Source organism: Parus major, chromosome 9 (assembly GCF_001522545.3).
Source record: "Parus major isolate Abel chromosome 9, Parus_major1.1, whole genome shotgun sequence".
NCBI lineage: Eukaryota > Metazoa > Chordata > Aves > Passeriformes > Paridae > Parus > Parus major.
In genome coordinates this window covers 9476246-9496806 of record NC_031778.1, presented here as the reverse complement: position 1 = coordinate 9496806, position 20561 = coordinate 9476246, and the positions used below count along the sequence as shown (strand labels likewise).

Genomic DNA, 20561 nt, shown 5'->3' with positions numbered 1-20561 from the left:
AAATTAAAATGCAACCACTGCAGCTAATCTTATTTATTATTATTCTTAAAGTATGCTTATTATTCAAAAAGATCTTGTTTTCGTAAGAGCATACTCTGTTAATCAAATTATGTATTGCAACAAAATTTCAAAAACTCTAGGATGTGTATGTCACCTTCCCAAGACCACAGAAGTTCAGCTTCTTTATTTCCCTTTTAAAATAATCTAAACTTCATAAGCAAAAACTCTTGACATTTAATATATAGGACCAAACCATAGATCAAAAGTACAGAATCACTCTTCGTTTCCTCTGACACTCTTAGGGCCATTTCAAGCATACGAAAACAGAAGGGGACTTGATGGTTCTGGTATTTAAAATTTAAGCTGTTGCTTTTTGAAAAGACCACTCACCTCTTCGTCCAGGAATACCTTGAAGACCAGGGATCCCTCTCCCTGGTGGTCCTGTAAAATATTAGGTCACATTACACTCACAGACCAAAGTAATTTTTAGAAAACATGACAGTTTTCTAATATTTCCTACATATTTTCAGAAATCACTGAATCAAGAGATAGAGTTCAGTTCTACATAAAGTAAAATGTATTATTTCTATTTCTTCTATACAAAAAACACAAATTAACTTTTTAAGTTTTTATTTAAAGGAGAAACTCTCATTGGTCAATCATATTTGTGGTACATTCCACAAAAACAAGCTTCTTTTTTCAGAGAAAAATCAGAAAAAAATCTGCATTTAATTGAGTTATTAAGAAAAATAAATGTAAATACTTACACAAGAAAATATGTTAACAGTGATTACTTCAAAGTTAATTTGAAAAAGCTTTTTAAATACTATGATTGTCTTCTCAGTATCTTCTTGATACCAACATACAAAGAAGTATTTTCAGTGTAAAATTCTGTTAGAATTCAGTGTAGGCCTAACTCAATCTGAACACTGATAACATGAGGAGTGACATTTAAATGAAAGCTTTCACAACCCAAGTTCTAGGTCATGGAAACTTCCACTATGAATTCAGGGGAACACTGGTTCCTTTTATTTTATATCCACATAAGACAGAAGACTCCTTGGAAGGGATTTTGGTTCTTTTAATCGCTTTAAAATTAAAACTAGAGCAACTGTTAACAGCAGTACGTTTACTCTTGCAGACATGAACGTTTTTAGGTGACATTACAAATCACATGTAGAATAGAGCATTTATAATGCTTTTGGGTTGTTGACAGCATGTACAAAAATTACATAGAAAAACACATCTTCTTCCACTTAAAAACTTTGCTTTGGCTCCACAGAAGCTCCTTAGTAATCCTTTCCAAATAATCCTTGTCACTATAATTACAGAAAAAAACAATTGTAAAGTAGAACAAAAATATTTCACTGGTGTTACCTGGCTCTCCCTTTACTCCTGGGGGACCAGGCATACCATCCTGACCTTGAGTACCCCTTTCACCAACAAGTCCATGTTTTCCAGGGACTCCAACAGCACCTATGAATTACAGTGGACCACAATATAAGTTTTACTTCTGTAATTTTACAGTGAGAAGACTTTACACCCCTTTATTAAAATTTAATTAGCTCAGCTACTTCAAAGATAGCTGTGTTGGTATAGAACAGCATATAGCTTCTATTGAGCTCACTGGACTTCAGTAGATTTAACACCCCCCACTATTTTCAGAGACATAATAAAGCCTGCAATGCATGCCTCTCTGTTGCTGCTTATACACACTGCCCCTGAGGTATATTTTTAATTCTGTTTTAGTTCTGTTGCTTTAAACACAACTACAACTCTGTCTCTTTCTACTCCAGTTAATTTTCTTCTCTTCATCTACCTATACCTTAGTTTATTATTCTCTTTTTGGAGGTAGGACCTTAAGAACTTAAACCTTTTTTATAATTCTGTGGATATCATATTTTGAGACCCTTGGAGATGTACTTAAATAAAAAACAGCAAAAAGCTTTCTGGTAATGAAACAAAATTAAAACTTTTTGCATCAGCTGAACTGGTAACTTTGAAAAGTATCTGTTAAAAGGAAGTAAAACAAAGCCTCAAACTGAACTGAAATCCCAAACCCAGGGCAGTGATTTAGGAAAGATGCTAAATACCATACCAGGAGGGCCTGGGACTCCCTGCTGTCCTGGGCAGCCCTGGCATCCTTTAACACCAGTATCTCCAGGGAGTCCATGTCTTCCTGTAAGATGAAAGAGTGTGGCAGAGGGGAAAAGGCATCACCCCTATATCCAGACTCGGTTTAAGAGCTTTGCTATTGTTTCTGCTTCTGCCACATGCAAAAGTTCTCCAGGTGACACAAGCAGGCCTGGCTGCCCTGACCACAAAGGAGCTGTTGAGGTTTACAGCAGTCATTATAAATCAATGAGCCACCCCCAGGCACCCTGTGCATTTGGTGGAATTATCTTCTTCTACAAGCATGTTGCCAGCTCACCATCCCTCCAAAAGTACCCCATACCTGGGATTCCTGCACCTCCAGTTTCCCCTCTAATCCCATGTGGTCCTGGTACTCCTGTAGGTCCCGGCTGACCCTTGGAGCCCTTTTCTCCTTTGCTGCCAAAAGCTCCTGGGGGACCTGGATCTCCCTGAGAAACAGTTGCAGGCAGGTAAAGAATCACAGTGAAGAATAGAAAAATCATGTGCAATTTTAAAGGTTAAGTACCTGTAATCATGTTTCATTAGGATTTTGACAAATCCAGACAAAAACCAAAGCAGATTAAATATGAGGTCTTCTCATAATAGCACTGATCTTTTTAGATATAGCTAAGACCTATTTTTAATCTTTACAAATCAAGTTGTTTTTAAATATTTTCCCTGGCCTGGTTTTCCCTTCAATTTTATTCTACTAGCTCTTTTGATCCAAACATCCATTCCTTGGGTAATATGCAGCTATACAAAATACTGAAATGCGTATTTTTTTCCTTGAATTCCTACTGATTTTTTTGACAGTAATCTCACTGGGACTACCCATCTGATACTTAAAATAAACATATCATTTAGACAGATTACAGGATTTATAGAGGAATTTACAGCCTCAGCCATGCATTTCAGATAACCTCACAGGAAAAAATACTTCCAGTTATTCAACAACCAGAACATGTGAAGTTAAACTATCCAATTGATCTAACTTAAAAATACTGGTTTGTTCTTAGCAATATACATTTATGACCTAACATAACTTACACTGAATGAAATACACATAAGCAAGAAGAAGAAAAAAAATCTTGTGCAAAGATATTACCAGACTATCAAAACCAAACAGTACAAGTTTAGATTACAAAACTTTTGCATTTGCTAAGATGAGGTTTTGATGTAGTTTTTAACACGCTTGTTCTTAATGAATTAGGAACTTTTACAGAAAGCAAGTTACCTCAAGATATTTCATCTTTCTAAATAAGAAATTCTTGCACAAAAGAAGTGAAATATAATGAAATAATGAAATATAATGAAATAAAAAATTTCTCCTCAGTAATGACACAATCAAATTTTTGTATTTCTTACCACTGACAAATCATCTATTTCTGCAAACTCTGCAGTTCTTGCTTACATGTTGTTGTTCTGTTTCTATAGTCAAAGGCTCTGCCTAACAGGAAAATTTTTCTAGTGCCTTTATACCTTTGAACCAGGTTCTCCTGGAGGCCCAGCAGATGGGTACCCAGGATCTCCTTTGTCACCTGGAAAGCCACCATAGCCTGGTGGACCAGGGTCACCTGATGGTCCTGGAAAGCCTGGAGATCCCTTCTGGCCTTTTGGACCTGGAAAAATACCAATACTGATACCATCCTTAAAAGTATCATAATTTCATTTCACACCTCATGTTTTGTGAGATATTGCTTACATATACAGATGTTAATTCTTCATCAAAGTAATTTAAACTGTAATTTTATTTTTAAAAGGAGGTTCTTACATGTAACAATATAGAAATTAAAGAACTTAGATAGAGAGGGAGAATTGCATTCTGCAAGTCAAGCAAATTCTGGGGTGAAGATAAATCCGTGAACACTACAGAATAAATCCCAGTCTAAATATTGTGTGGTGTCCCTACATTAACAGCCCAGACCTGTGCAAAAGCTTCTAGAGAGCTCTATGAATTTGTAATAGGTCTTGAGAGAAAATGACCTGGAATTCCCATGTCTCCTTTGTCTCCATGTGCACCTGGGAATCCTTGTCTGCCAGGAACCCCTGGAAGACCCATAAATCCTTTGTCTCCTGCAAGATGAAGAAATAAATGTCATCTTCACATATTTGCTTTAGACAATGTCTGGATGTTAAACCTGTCATGAATACAAAATCCTCTACTGCACACCTTCTTTTGCTATATTACTATTTTATAGATAACCAACATGGACCCTTTTGCCCCAGACACAGATAAAATTACCATTATTGTTTTCAGAAAAATCAAGGAAATAAGAAACACCTTATGTATCAACATTAAAGTTAAGGTTTGTGACCACTGCACTTAGGAGCAGCCACTGCAATATACTTAAGCTGAATTTGATCAAGATCACAAATTTGTATTTATGCACTGGAGTCTTTCATTGCTTGAACTCCAGTTTAGTTTCTGTGCATGGAACAATCACATTATTACTTACTTGTTATGGATTTTTCATGACTAGTATATAATAAAAAGCTCTTGATTGTGACCTAGGCACTTTTCCCCCTACTCACCTTGAGATTAACTTAGCTAAATTAGCACTCAGTTTAATGACTAAAAGATCCTCATGCACCTAGAACACTCTTGGAACATTCTTTCTAAATTCCAGTGTGCCAATTCCTGACATTTTTAAACCTGCTTTTCACTGGAAACTTGCTAACTTTTGAAATACAAGTAAAGTATGTAGGCTTTGCAAAGGGAAATATAATTAATCTGAAATTAAAAAAATCCTAAGATATTTTTATGCAAATTGGTAATATTTTAGAATTATTTTTTAAATAATACTGCAAATGCAACCTTTTTACTTTTTAGAAACATTAATTTTTATTCACTGGCTTTTTTATTGGGTTTTAGACTTTACTGTTATTCAGGATTTAATATTATTTTTTATTATGTTATCCCAAACAGTGGTCTATATTTGAAAGAAAACAAAGTCATTTAGTGACAGCTGCTATGACTCAAATAGCAGCTTTTGAAATTGCTCAGTTTCTGAATTCTTAGGAAAGCTTCAGAATTAATACAGAAAATGCAGTGGTGCTTCTGGAGCCAAGCTGGTGTGCATTGGAGCACCAGTATCTCCCTGTCCACATGGCACACTAATTTTCAATATAAATATTCCATACCTGGTAGACCAGGCATTCCTTCAGACCCATCAACACCTGGGGGACCTTGCACACCAGCATCTCCTTTTTCTCCCCTTACACCCATTTGGCCTGGAACTCCTAAAATGAAAATTTAAAAAATATTACAAAACAAGATCTTAGAATAGAAGTTTTTGTACAAAGTTTAAAATTTTTTAAGTCTTTAAGCTAATGAAACAAAAGTAGAGCATAGGATTTTCACTCTGAACACAGATAAGCAAAACACAAGCTCCTATCTAACTTCTACATTTTTCATATGCAGACAATAGGAAGTTCCTAAAAGCTTCCATAGGAAAACATGGATACAAAAACCCAGATAGTATTAGTTAAGCACATAGAGCTCATATGGAGAGTTCAAATTAACATTGCAAATAATGACATTGCTTTGCAATCCAGCATCTGGTTGGTAAGTGCAGTCATTTCTTTGCTCACAGAATACTAAATGTGTAAAAACATGAATGTATAGCATATTTGTACATAAGACTCCTGGTGCTACTGATATATTATTTAGCATTAAGAGCTTTTTTAATGGAATAAGGACTTGTTAAAATTGAACTGAACATTCAATGTAATATCCAAGTGCCCCATAAATAAGAGGGCAGTGTTCTAGTGTTTAGCAATAATTATTTCAAAACCATGTGAGTATTCTCAGCAGTAGAGTCAGTTTATTCGATATTTTAGAGACCACTGGAAGTGCAAAACAGATGACAACCCTGACTACTTTTGATGACAGAGCAATGAATGTGTACCTCTTAAACCTCGTTCTCCTTTGTCCCCAATACCAACCAAGGTCTCAGATGGTCCAGGAAAACCTTTATCACCTGGTTCACCTTTTTCTCCAAGAAATCCTTTTCTTCCCTTTATTCCTGGGAAGCCAGGAGAACCTGCAAGAATATAGAGTGAAATTTTCTGAAGAGGCTTGATTAGATGATATAATAAGGGAAACCAGATAATGCCAATCTTCAAAAGCAATTGTAATTTACATATGTAAATATAAATTGCAAATCAACAACCTAAACTAGCTTCTTAACTGCTCCAGTCATCTATAAAACACCTACAAGTACAGATTACTTGTAGCAAGTAATGATTGTCTTTCCTACAAGACATGAAAATTATTTCTTACAGTGAATAAATATACAATCTTGTGTCTGTTAAATAAATACAATAATGGTACCTACACAGGATGAAAAAAAATCAGCAAAACTTCTCTCTGCTCTTTATTGAGCAAATCACCAGCCACTTTAAAAAATGAAAAAGGTAGCAAGTCAAAACCGCTGAAAAATGATGTCATTCAGTCTGCAGACTGCACATATGCAGAAGACAGATTTACCAAGACTCAAAGAAATTCTAGTATAACATCTGTACTCAGAAGTGATAATACACACAAAAAAAGGATCACAAGACTAACTTAATTCCTGTATTCCAGGTGATAAGAAAGGCAGATAAAGTGGTCACTCGCCTCTGATACCAGGGTTGCCTGGTCTTCCAACCATGCCAGGGGGTCCAGGAATTCCTAACAGTCCCATTACACCTGGATCTCCCCTTGCACCTGTGGGATTGAAGCAATAGGAATTGAAGCAATAATTATTAGTATTAGATCAGTTAAACAGGAACATTACTTCAGAAATCTACACATCTCATTTCAGTGTTTAATTGCTTATTTTAGTTTTTGTCCATTTCTGTAACTGTCCAAGCCAGATTTCCCATCTTTAACCACAGGATCATGACTTATAACCCCCAAATTACCTAAATTAGTAGCTGCAACAGCTCCTACAAATGAATATAATTAACAGCAGTGATAATACATCTGAGATATCCATACAGGGATGAGAGATGAATCATGAGATATGTGGGAATTACCTTCCTTTCTGGCTCAGGAGTCAAAGACCACCTGGGAAATAACTCCCTCAAATGCCACCAGAAGCCTATGTTCTCATAACTGAGTCAAGTGCTACATGTTTATGTAAAACTTCACAGATCCACAATATAAAAAAACATGTACCATCTCCTTACCACAGTGTAATAATTTGATATTAAAGTAAAATCTTTATTAGAAATAAGAAGCATTATATGACTGATTTATTTTATTCTTTGAAACAAATTTCAACATATTTCTGAAAGAAAAAACCCAAACAAATCAACCCTACAGGGACCACTTAGCTTACTTAGCTCTTGGTAGTGACAGAGCTTGATCTGACTCAATTCTATCAGACTCTAGATCTGAGCTTTTAAGAAAAAGAAGATGGCATTACAAATTATTTGAAAAGGGATGCTGAGTAAGAACTAAACACTTTGCACTTCCATTGTGAAGGGGGAATTGCTTTGAATATTAATTATTTCATGTCCTACTGCAAAGACGCTACTGTATAAAAAACTACGTAAAAAGCTGTTCTCAGGAGATTATCACAGAAAATTCCACATTGTGTCAAGAGAGCTTCACGATATGCTCATCATTTAAGGAAGAGTTATTTATTAGTTTTCCATAAAATCTCAACGATAAGTAAGTGCTGTCGAGGGAAAAATATTTCAGCATCTTCAGTCTGGAAAAATATGACCTTTTTGCACACCTTTTGGCTAAACACCTTTCTGCACAGACTCACTTAATTCTACATCAAAAGAAACACTTGGGGAATCCTTACCTGGCAAACCAGAGATTCCTGGCCTTCCAGACTGTCCCTTGGGACCAGGTAATCCTGTATATCCCTGAAGACCTGTTAATCCTGGTTCTCCAGGCTTTCCATAAATTCCCGGGATACTCAAACCAGGAGGACCTAGGTTTCCTTTTGAGCCTTGTAAACCTCTTTCTCCTAAAAAAAGTGCAGGAAAGTGTAGTATGATAGGTCTGTCTGAAAAACAAACCTTCATTGCTGTCTTTACATCATAAGCATGAAACTCTTCTTGAACTCTGCCTGTCTGAGGCTGAACATGAGATCTGTAAGGCCAGTGACACATTCAGAAAATATTACAAGGGCTATGGATTGGGTTTTATGAAAAGAGGAAAAGAAAAAAAAAGTGAGAGTAGACAAATTTGTTTTTTCTCAGAAAAAGAAGAAAAACCCAAACCTGAAAACCCCACCAATTTTGCACTCACTCCTTAAAAAAAAATAATTAAAAAATCCTTTTGAGATAATATATAAGAGAAGGAATGTGCTGTATACCTGAGTGTGTTTTTTTAAAAAAGAAAATCATATGCAGTACAGACAAGTACTTTTGGGACCCTAAATCGTTTTCCTAATTAGCGGAGCTCTTCCTTTCTTTTATTTCTTTATCAATCCCATTGCACCACAGAATCTAAGTTCAGTCCTACAGAGGAGATATGACTGAAATATCCTTTTTCCTGTGGAATTTGGGTCAATTTGTGATTACTGTTTATACTGTCTGGTGGAATCAGAATCTTAATCCATCTTCTTCAGTGTATGTGCTTCCTCCCATCTACAGAAAGACCATCTTTTAAAAGGACTCATGTTTTCTTGCATACTATTCTATAACCAATACCCAGAAACAATTTCAGCTCCCTCAGGCCATTGGAAGGCAGAAATGAAACCCACACTCACCCAGCCAAATGGCATTTTTTGGGTCAGAAGGTCCTACCTGGTGGGCCTGTAGCTCCCTGGCCACCTGGCAAACCTGGCAGGCCAATAAGACATTCAGCAGGTTTCCCTGGAAAACCCGGGTCTCCAGGAACTCCAGGTGAGCCACGATCTCCTAAAAGACATGAGAGTGGATTCACAGCCAAATTAAGTTTTAGGCTTTGAGGGAACTTTGTTTGACTTGGCTTTTATTAAAATAACTTGCTGTTCTCCCTGAACTTCTATGACAACATTACCTCTTAGGCCATCATCACCATCATAGCCAGGATGCCCTGGTAGGCCTGGGAGTCCTGGAAGACCACTTTCACCTTTTGAGCCAGGACTGCCATGACCTCCTGGTGAACCCATTCTTCCTGGTTCTCCAGGAATAACCATGCCTGGCTCACCCTGCAACACAGACAGAAATGTAAACAGTCCTCTCTGCTTTGCAAATCTGCCAAAAGATTTTCTCCAGTGTGGGAATAATGACTTTATTTTATTAGGGTAATTCTCCTTATTCCCTTTGGATCTTTCACACTATAATTTCTAATGGCCCCGATTCAGTAGACTGTTGGATGTTCCTTATTGGCCAGCTGAGGAATTAATCTAGACAGCTTTTAAACTTTGTCTCCTAGCCCTAAGAACTTGCTACTGGGCAATGCAAGACACTTCCCTCCATTTGGTCTTTAATGCATTGGGATTCTTTCTGTAGCTGTGAAAAGCTTTGAATATCTATCTGAAAGTGGGGGTGGAGTTTGTGCAAATATAACTTTTCCTTTTTTTATATCATACTCACATTGTTTTTAACAAATTATTTATTTAAATGCTCAAGGTCAGCATCCAGATATGTCTCAGAATACTCAGTCACATGCTGGGGTTTTGAAAAATCATTCTTCTGAACACTGTTTTGCATGAAGACTGGTTTTATCACAATGACCCCAAGTGTACTCCCTGATCGAAAAGTTTGAATTAGTAGGTTTTTTAGCTGACTGAACTGCTAGTTGTTTTGAGTACCAGAAAATCAATATGTTCATAAAGCAGGTCAGTAGACCTGAGCTTATACCAGTCACTTGGACCACAGAGGCCACTTCACATCCAGATGTTCTGTGACATCAAATACACATTCAATAGTTTAAAAAAAAAATGAAATTCACAACCTCAACTCCCTTCCTTCATCACATCAAAAAATACACAAAAGAATCAAATATGGACACACAGAGACAAAAATAAATGCAACGTTTTCAAATCATTTAGGTGTTAATATTTTGTTCAAAATGGAATCCTAGTAACAGAGTAGTCAAGAATCAGTAGATTAGCTTCTGTTAATCAGCAAAAGTAGCTGCAGTATTACCTCCAACCTACTTTCTTCATGCTTCAATTCAACAGAGCACTTGCTTAAATGAAATAAATACTTACTTGTCAATGACCTCCATCAAAGAAATGCTTAATTGGATTTCTGAACGGGCATCTTTTCAGCCGCTGTGGCCTTTATTTATTTGCTATAAGCAATGCAATATCCTCCCTTGTGGTCTGAAAGCTGAAGTAGGAAAACATCCCAAACACTTGGAATTCTGAATCTTGTATTTGGATCTAAAATTTTGGCTTGAGCTCCTTTTTGTAGAAAATATTTAATTTCATTTCTAACTACTAAATTTCAATTTAGTTTGTGCATAACTAGACAAGAAATAAAGGAATTTCTATATTCCTTACAATATTTTACTTATTTGCTCAGTATAAAATTTAATGAATGAGACCTATGGAAAAGTCTGCACTGTATTTCTAACCAAACCTTTTGTCCTGGTTGTCCTAGGTTTCCAGCTCGTCCTGGATCTCCAATCTTTCCTTCACAACCTGGTGGGCCTCTGCCTCCTGCAAGTCCTTTATCTCCTGCAAAAGGAATTAAATGGCAGTGCAGATACTTTATTTTACAAAAGGGTATTTGCACGTGTGTGTTCATGAGCCTCTGACACTAATGGAGCTTACATGAGCTGAAGGGAGCATTGGTGAGGCCACACCTTGCATGTTGTGTCCAGTTCTGGCCCCTCAGCTCAGGAAGGATGTTGAGACATTTGAGCACATCCAGAGAAGGGCAACAAGGCTGGTGAAGGGCTTGGCACACAAGCCCTATGAGGAATGACTGAGGGAACTGGGGTTGTTTAGCCTGGAGAAAAGGAAACTCAGAGGTGACCTCATTACCCTTTACAACCTCCTGAAAGGTGGTTGTGGTCAGGTAGGGGTTGGTCTCTTTCTCCAGGCAGCAACTGACAGAAAGGGAGGACACAGCCTTAAGCTGCACCAAGGGAAATAAAGGTTGGATATTAGGAAAAAGTTTTTTACAGAAAGAGTGATGAAGTATTGGAATCTGCCTGGGGAGGTGGTGGAGTCACTTGCCTGTGTGTTTAAAAAAAAGACAGGATGTGGCACTTGGTGCAATGGTTTAATTGAGATGTTAGGGCTGGGTTGGACTTGATGATCTTAGAGATCTCTTCCAACCTAGTGATTCTGATCTTGACTTCAGAACTGATCTGACACACAGCATCTTGCTCCTTACATATTCACTCAAAATTGACTTTAACACTATTTGTTATTAAATTATTTGAAGCAAGTCACTGTTCTTTTTTTCAAGTGAACCCACTCTGAGCAGCTTGGTACAAATCTTAGTATCTGAGCTTTTTCTCTTAACTCCTGTCCTTACTGGATTATGAGAATTTCCTAGTATTTCTAGTGTTCAAAGGGAATTATAACTTTGCATGAGGAATGACCAAATTTACTGTATTAAAAATGTTTTCTATTACCAGCACAATAGAGCAGGTATTGCATTGAACATTACAAAAATTGATTAGAAAGTACTGACACTCATACAGCTCTGTGTCTGTAACACATATCCAGGTAAAGAGAATCCCTCTGAATTAAGTGCAGCACTCAGATGAGACAGCTGCACCTGTTTGGGCAGTATTCCAGAAAACATCAATGTCTTTTAAAATATTTCCCTACTGTCAGCTTTGATACTTGATACTCTGAAATACCTCAAAATATTTCAAACTTGCAATTTCTAAGACTTAAGTCAGTAAATGACAAGACTGTTACAAACACTTATCTGTCTGTCAATTTATTTAATTTTTAATTTGCTAATTATTTTAGGGTGTTAAATTTTTAAGGTGTTATTTTTTTTTGTTTTATTTTTGTTGTTTTTTTTTTTTAAAAAAAAAAAAGATCAAAAAGAGTATTTTACCTTTTGGACCTGGGTTTCCAGGAAACCCAAGCCCTGGAAAGCCTGTGTCACCTGTTGGTCCTGAATGTCCTGGATCACCTGGCTGACCTCTTGCTCCAACCCTACCTGTACAAAAAAAATAAGTAAACCGTGAATTATATTACCACAGAATATCAACTTGTAAGATTAGGTGTGTTATAATTTATCATTATTAATAAGGAGACAACTGTAGATTATATTAGAATTTAGACACTATTTCTCCTCCACTGGAGGTTTTCACAGTTAAAATGTTAATTCCATTCACAGCACCAAAGCATGTATGAACCTGTGAGTTTAATGCAATCTGGCCAAATTCCAAATTCCAAGAAACACCTACACGCAGACAAGAATCTTCCACTCTTGAGAGGTTACAAATACATGTTATAGAGGTGAGGTTTAAAACAGAAGCAACTTTAAGAACAGAAGCTACCATAACATTGTCAAAAAACTTCCTGTGCTGTTCAGGACAGATTTAATGACAAAGCCCAAGCAAAGATGACTTACAGTTAACCAATCTCTGATTTTAACTGTTTTGCTGATTTAGTGTTGTACTCACCAGGCACTCCTGGGGGTCCAGGTAAACCATGTGGTCCCTGAGGTCCTGGCAATGCAGGTAAGGGAATTGCCCTACTGGTCTCTCCTTTCAGACCTTCAGCAAATACATTACAAAGTATTACAAAAGCATGTAGACTGGCAATATGTATTCTCAAGCATTTAAAAATATTAGTGATCAATCTACTTGGCAAAAAAGTCTTCTACAATTTCCATATGTCTGAAACTACAACAGATTTTGAAAAGCCTTCACATCCTGGCATCATTAAGTAAAATCATTCTATTGACACCTGCAGTCTTCCTCTCAGCCCTCCTGCAGCCTAGTGGAGACCCAGAAAAGGAAGCAGAAAGTCATCAGGAAAATGATGCAACTGAGAAGTGCTTAAATCTTCATCTCCATGTTATAAAGGCTTCAACAGGCATTATCGTTAAGCAAGCTTGACCATATCTGCCACTCAGCTGAGTTTTTCCACTGGTATGTTTCCAGCAGTAAAAATTATTATGCTCTTTACACTTAACCCTGCTGGTTGCATCTGGATGCATATTTGAACACTTTTTTTTCAGTCAAGCACTGGGACACATTGCCCAGAGAATGTGCTATCTTCACCCTTTGAGATTTTCAAGCACAAGTGGTAATGCCTTGAGTAACTTTGCTTGATCTCAGAGCTGTCCCTGTGCTGAGATGAAACTCAGACTATAGAGTCCCTTTCAACCTCGATTATCTTATCACCCTAAGACTTTTGCTACTATTTTCAGGGATCAAAGCTGAGACAATGCTGTGGAAGTCCCATGGCAAGGAGAGGTTTCCTGTTTCATAAATCATGTCTTTGATTTCAATCTATCTCTGCAATTTTAATCAAGTATTTCTTAACAAAGGTAAAACACAGTAAAATAGGGAAGCTACAAACCAGCTTCTCCAGGCAATCCAGGTGGTCCAGGTATTCCTTTAGAGCCTTTAAAACCTCTTACTCCTTGTGGTCCATAACCTGGCAGTCCAGGAAGCCCCATTTCTCCAGGAAGTCCAAGTATACCAGGCAAACCAGGTAGTCCTCTATCTCCTTTTGATCCAGCCAATCCCTAATGATTACATATATATACCAAGTATTACTTGGTTTCCATACCATAGCTTTCTTAACAAAATGCCCATTTCTCTGACTATAATCTTCTATTAATTTAGTAACAGAGCAATTCTGATAATTTAAGAAAATTTTTTTTCCTCTGATTTACTTGTGATTAAATGAATGTAAATTTGAATATTCATGGTTACAAAGAGAGGTCTATTAAGAGGGAAATGCTACAAATAAATACAATTGCCTGTTTTTTTTCCAATCAGTGTTGTTGCGATGTACACTTTTCTTCTGTTTTTAAAACACATTTGGCATAAAAACAAAACCCACCTCATCTCTGACTCTCCTTGAATAATGTGGAGTCAGGTTTAGAGACAGTTATATCTGAATCATGTTAACAGTTTCTCAGCCAACATAACACATTAATAATTGTTTGGTTTTGTTTCTGCTGAGGTCTGCCCTAACAATTCTAGTTTTTTGATGAGTTCTCACTGAAGATTAACCCATAAAGACTGAAGAGGAAGTATTTGAATCGTTAAGCATTATAGGTATTCAGGAAATACTTTTTAAAAATATATTATCCATCATAGAAATCCAAGAAAATGCTCCAGTATCCATATCCAAACTAACACCTCACTAGACTGCTGAGGTTTTTCAGCAATGTGTACCTACACTGGCCTCATCTCCCTCGTATTACATCAGAATCTTTCCTTCTTTCACGTGTACTGGTTGTTACAGTTGAGAACAGTACCCTCAGTTGGGTAGGAGATTCAGCTGAAATATCTGCATAGATTAAACAGCTTGTTGTACAAGGCAAAATACTGACTTAGGTTTCCATGACTTCCATACAAATTGCAAAATGTGCATACCCACCTCTTCACCTTTAGACCCCTTGGATCCTTTAGAACCAGGTCTTCCCAGAAAACCACTTGAACCTCTTCTTCCTTTGTCTCCCCTGGCTCCCGGATCTCCTCGCTCACCTTTTGGCCCCTCTGGATGTATATATCCTGGCTCACCTTTTGATCCTTTACGTCCTTGATCTCCTCTAAAACCTGGAGATCCCTAGAATAGAGTTATCAAAAGAATTTCAGTGCTAGATGTATGCCATCTGTTTTAAAGTTTTTTGTTTGTTTTTTTAAAATTAAATACCTCAGAGGGGTTCTCCCTATAGTCATTTTTATTCTCTGTAATAGCACACTTCAATTAACAGGTTATTGAGGTTTTTTCTTTTCTTTTTCTCCTGCCTTTACTTCCTTTGACAAGATTGCCATTTCATTTATGCTACTACAAGCAGGACTAATGTAGCATAATTTAATAGGTAAGACCATGGCACAAAAAGAAGGACTTTAAGACCTAGTTAGAGATTTCTCCTCCACATGGGAATATTTCCCCAGAGACACTCTTAAGTGTCACAGCTGGCTCTGTTCATAGTAAACTTCCCTCTCCCTTCTCTCCCCCAAAGGTTACAAAGTAGGTACACTATCCCAGCTGAAAGCACACTGGGCTCTAGTGATCTTGGGCTCATAAATTCTTTGGGGGCTCCTGGCAAAGCCTGTTAGCAGACTCATTCTGCATCTGTACAGCAGCCACCACAGCGAATACCTGTGCATGATTTTTTATTGAACCGCACTAGTTGTACATTCCCATAAATACTCAATACTACAGGCACAAGTTAGCACAACCAAGTAACACGTGTGTGGCAGCAGGTGGCAGACTTCCCTCTTTATAATATTTCCCAGGAGGGAGTGACTTTGCACCCCTGAAGAGGGTATGATGAGAAGCAAGTTTCTCTGCACAGCTGGGGCATTAGCAACTCCAGAGTATGCTGGAAACAAGAGAAGCAAGAAGTCTGACAAAGATCACAGCACACAAAAAATCTATACATGCTTTACAGCCACTGCCATGATTATTGAATTATATAAACGAGCAGAAGGTAACTACAGACTACCCATACCAGACAGAAAAAGCAGTCTCAACACCATGAAATGCAGCACAGGTTAATCACACAGGTATTTATTTACCTGCCTCACTTCCTGAGCTAACTTGCTGCACTGAGCAACCAGTGCTCATGTAAAGCTGTGTGATCAATACATCACATTCTTTGCCTTGCCTCCCATGCTGACACATTCATTACTACAGGAAGAACCCTGTTGAGATCACGCAGTACGATACTGCATGTAACACCAGCCATGAGATTTCTCTGAACTAATTCTTGTGGGATCTGAATGTTAATCTGAAAAATCAGTCTTACTTGAGCCCCTGGAAACCCTGGTGTTCCTGGAGAACCTGGAGAACCTTTTGGACCTGTTGTTCCTTCTCCACCTGCAAAAGAAACAGTATATTTTGTAAAGAAAAATGAAAACAAGGACATAGATTTTGACAAGCTCTAATAACTGGACCTAGTATTCAATGTTTCTGTTGTTACATTGACTATTCATCATAGACTGATCTGGCTTCAGTCTGCACCTAAAGCCTATCAGCTCTCTGAGTTCTGATGTTTTAGGGCTTGTGCTCATATCAGCAGAGGAAGCTGCACCACGCTCTCACACTCAACACCACCTCAGGGCTAGTTTAAGGACTGCAGGCTGCAGACATGCCCACATCTGATTCTCATGCTAAAAGCAAAATCATTTGCACTCCTACTATCCTGTTAGGAACAAAATAATTTACCAGGCATGCCATCCTGGCCACGAGGCCCAGGAGAACCAGGAAGACCAGGCATTCCTGGAACGTAGCTACAATCAGTACACACACGAGCATCATCACCTAGAATGAAAAGAAATCATTAGTTGCTCCACAGCAAGTAATTTTCAAGCTTAACTTATGTGCTACTTAGCTTGTTATAGCTAACATTTTTTGGTAAGGAGTGGTAGAACAATAGCTTTGATTTTGTTGGAAGATCACCTCCAAGACAGTACTAAGTTACCTTTGGTTAGAAAGTCAATCAGAACTGAGTATAACTAATTGAAAGGACAGAAACATTTGGTTTAAAACTCTTGATTTTTTTCAAGTCAAGTTTTAGCAAATAATTTGGATGCAGTCACTATACTGACAAGCCAAATTCTCAAAAGAAGTAAGGGACATAAGCTTCCAACTAACAGAGCTCTGTAACTCAGGGTCATTGTCATGACAAGCAAAGGGTAAAGAGATTCAGCAGCTCCTGTGGCTGGAAATTGCAGATTCTTTCAGAGACAAACTGTCAGCAAGAATATAACAACAAGAGAGTATAAACTATACAGGAGAGTGCCAAACTGTAGTAACTGTTTGTTCCAGTGAAGATCTACACCCTGCCACAGTTCTGTACAACTAGTGTGCAGCACTGGCACATCAATGCTCTTTTAGTTGATGGAAGGGGAGGAAGACATCTCACTATCCTTAATAAGTGTTCTTAAAACTCTGAACTCAGCAAATAACTTAAGAAGTAAATTAAATTTAAAAAAATCTAATGAGGATCTATGAAGATTACTGGATTTGTACCATCTACTTCTGAGTGACAGTTATCTGAAACTGACCTCTCATGCCAGTGTCTCCTGGAGGTCCCGGGGGTCCTGTACGCCCTGGCTCTCCAGGAAGTCCTGGTAGGCCAGTTCCAAATGTTATTCTACCTGTTAATGAAATGAGCATGGCACCATTACATCACAGATTATTCAGACAATTCTCTACTTGCTAAGGGAGAAAAAAGTTTCAGGGATGAGCTGGAAGCAGTATTCTGATCCTTATAGGTCCTTTGCAACTTGAGATATTTATCAATTCATTTAAAAGAGAGAGCTACCTGGAAAAATCCAAAACACCAGCAACTAGAAGTACCTGGTTCTCCTGGAGGACCTGGTAATCCAACAGAACCAGGCCTGCCAGTAATACCAGGCAGTCCTGGAGGGCCTACAATACACAAGCCAGTTTGTCCTTTCTCTCCTTTTATTCCTTTTGGCCCAGGAAATCCTGGGGGACCTCTCAGACCAGGTCTTGACACACCTAACCAAAGGGGAAAATACAAAACCAGAGTTAAACAAGAAATGGCATTTCAAAGCTAAGTAATAATTCAGTAGTATTAGTGACAGACAAACACACCAAACCCATTCCACAAATCTTTTTTATCTTGAAATATATTAATCAAAGTGAGAATCCACAGACATTTAAAAATTATCTTTAAACTAAGTACTTGACCCATCGAAGTTCCTGGGTGACAATTTCTTAGCACTTTGAGATGTTTTTTAAACCATCTGAAATAAATATTTGCCAAAGCTGATTCAGTGTAACCGACAGGAAGAACAATGTATTTTATTATTGCATATACCTGGTCTACCAGCATTTCCAGGAGGACCCTGTGGCCCTGCAAAAACAAAATATTAGAAACTTCTAATAGTGATTTTTTGTTAAATCACTCAATACTCTACAAAGTCACTATTCAATTGCTTTGAATACAAACTTTGATCTTTTGCATTTTAAGCTTGAAAGGTAAAATAAACTTGGTTTTGCCTGAGTAGGCATCTACCACTCATGGAACCATTGCATACTGGTAATTATTTTTAAGGGTAAATAATGCTATACATCAAAGTCTCAGGATACATTTCAAGTCAGCAATTAGATGTGAGTTTAGGAAATATTCTTCTGAAGGCAGAAGAAAGCTGCTCAAAAAGTAGTCTGCAATAAGCCCTTTGAGTGGACTGCCCTTTCTACAGGATTGTAGTTTTGATGTCTCACTCACCAGGCATGCCACGTTGACCTTTTGGTCCTGGAGGTCCAGGGGGTCCTTCATCCCCTTTTTCACCAACCACATAATCGTAATACTCCGTCTCAAGAGAAAGGAGGTGAGAAAAGAAAGGTTTGCAAGAATGGAGAATCACAGTACCTCGCACTGAATACTTGATTAAAGCAATGTTTTGATCTCATTCATAATTTTGATATTCTGACACCACAAGACCTTACAAATTACAAGCAACTAGAAATGAAATCATAATTCTTATTAGCAGCAGTGTTTTTTTAGTACTCTGTCAATATCACGAACACTTCAGCTTTTTACAAAGCTATTTCTTCTGAACAATTTAGGTGGAAGGTTTCCATTAGGTGCACATGGGGCCTTCAGGAAAGCCACTAGGGAGACAGCAGAACTAGACAGTGAAATAGTACTCAAACTCTTGCTTTCTTAAGAAAGTGTTTTTAGGATGTTAGAATTAAGGCCCCCTGTTCTGGAAGTGATTAGAAATTGATTTAAATATTAACTCCTGTGAATCTCTGTAATTGTTCTTTGGCAGTCCAATCTCCTGCCAAAGTTGCTGGATCCAGGTGAGGTCTAACCAGACACAGATACTGTATGTAATTCCATATGAAGGAAGATCTCATCCGTGTGAGAATCCCAGCAATATCAGTACTTTGTGAAAGCCATGCCTGATTAGAGCATCACAGGACATCCATTATTGCTCATGCAAACAATTTAGATTATTCTTATTCTAATAGTTTAGAAAAATTATATATGAAGGTAATTTACACTTACTCGACCACAAGCTCCAGGTGGACCAGGGTTTCCTTTCATCCCCTTCATCAGAGAACAGAGATAGGTTTGTTTATTAAAACAATATATGGAATGACATTTACCCACTGTTACTTCAGTACATTGCTCAAAACATTAAAGAAAAACAAATGTCCCCAACCAGTCCTTCACCACCCATCTCTGTTCCTTACACAACTATTCAGCTGCATACACCAAAACCTACAGGAACTCATCAGCAAACATAGATGGACACCTGTTCAAACACATGGTTTGTTTCAGCTGATTCATTCCATATTCCATGATACCCTTGTCATCTCTTAGGCCAAGTGAAACATATATACACAGTGATAAATAAAATTATAAAATAACCCCTAAACATACCTTATCCTCATCCTCAAAAGCAATAGCAAAACCATTGGACAATACCTTAGCTCCTTGCCTTCCAGCCAGTCCTGGCTTGCCCTGTTCACCCTTTTGTCCCTGCAGGTGACAGCACACAATTTTGTAAGGATTAATCTTTTAGCACTGACAACAGTAAGATCTAAAATGTAAAGCTTTAACCTTTCATGGTGATGGCAAAGGGAATTCAACTTGGTCAGGAGACGAAACTGCAGTGAAAGACCCAATTGGAAGTACAGGAAAAGCTGCAGGTGTCCCATCCAAACCTGCTTTTATTACAGCACACTCCAACACTCCCAAGGGGAAGCTGCTCTGCATGGCGCAAGTGTAGGAGTCTCTGATCTGTTCTCCTTCTGCAAACTATTTCTGAAGGGGAGAAACTGAACACAATGCAAGATTCTCCCATTCAACACCCTCAGTCTGCAGGATGGTGCTGATCTCAGGTGTCAGCAGCACCAGGAGGGAAAGCAGTGCAGACTAAGGCTTTCTGCAAGTGAATACAGGCAAGGGAGAGGGACTTCCTGGAGGCTCATGCAGTTGAATTTACTGCCAGTGAGAAAAGCTGAAATGGTAACAGAGCAATGACATGGCTTTGTCATGACAGAAAGTTTTCCTTCTGTTAGCTGAGGCAGTAGAGCTTTGTGGTCTGTCCACTGTTCTTTGTCAGACTGGAATGTGTTTAGACTGTCTGTGAAGGTAGTTTTAGCATGACAAAGATAATGTTATAGTAAGATACATGTGCAGTGGGATATTCTGGCTGTAAGAATTTTGGTAAGATATTTATAAAGTCACTGCGATTCCAGTGATGTTGTGAGGTAGAGATGAAGTAAATAGAACTGATACCAATTGAATACAGCATTTCAAACACATTTGAACAACTCCAACTTTTAAATTAGTACACAAATGAGACTATTTTGCTTCTAAAATGGCATATTTTAAGGACT

General features: G+C 37.9%; 1 protein-coding gene across 1 annotated transcript in view; it reads right to left on the bottom strand.

The window, feature by feature from the left end:
- Positions 1 to 20561, bottom strand: part of COL4A3 (collagen type IV alpha 3 chain) — a 57943-nt gene that overhangs the window by 10560 nt on the left and 26822 nt on the right. Inside the window, exons 17-41 of the mRNA XM_015637532.2 lie at positions 19645 to 19698; positions 19222 to 19263; positions 18436 to 18523; positions 18025 to 18060; positions 17538 to 17702; positions 17243 to 17335; positions 16401 to 16496; positions 15982 to 16052; positions 14604 to 14792; positions 13572 to 13740; positions 12668 to 12760; positions 12094 to 12198; positions 10651 to 10748; positions 9119 to 9269; positions 8884 to 8997; positions 7932 to 8099; positions 6752 to 6841; positions 6042 to 6176; positions 5275 to 5373; positions 4117 to 4206; positions 3613 to 3752; positions 2456 to 2582; positions 2099 to 2179; positions 1378 to 1476; positions 391 to 441 (exon numbers count right to left, since the gene is read on the bottom strand). Of these exons, the coding sequence (XP_015493018.1) occupies positions 391 to 441; positions 1378 to 1476; positions 2099 to 2179; positions 2456 to 2582; positions 3613 to 3752; positions 4117 to 4206; positions 5275 to 5373; positions 6042 to 6176; positions 6752 to 6841; positions 7932 to 8099; positions 8884 to 8997; positions 9119 to 9269; positions 10651 to 10748; positions 12094 to 12198; positions 12668 to 12760; positions 13572 to 13740; positions 14604 to 14792; positions 15982 to 16052; positions 16401 to 16496; positions 17243 to 17335; positions 17538 to 17702; positions 18025 to 18060; positions 18436 to 18523; positions 19222 to 19263; positions 19645 to 19698 (2644 nt within the window). The remainder of the gene's footprint in view (positions 1 to 390; positions 442 to 1377; positions 1477 to 2098; positions 2180 to 2455; positions 2583 to 3612; positions 3753 to 4116; positions 4207 to 5274; positions 5374 to 6041; positions 6177 to 6751; positions 6842 to 7931; positions 8100 to 8883; positions 8998 to 9118; positions 9270 to 10650; positions 10749 to 12093; positions 12199 to 12667; positions 12761 to 13571; positions 13741 to 14603; positions 14793 to 15981; positions 16053 to 16400; positions 16497 to 17242; positions 17336 to 17537; positions 17703 to 18024; positions 18061 to 18435; positions 18524 to 19221; positions 19264 to 19644; positions 19699 to 20561) is intronic.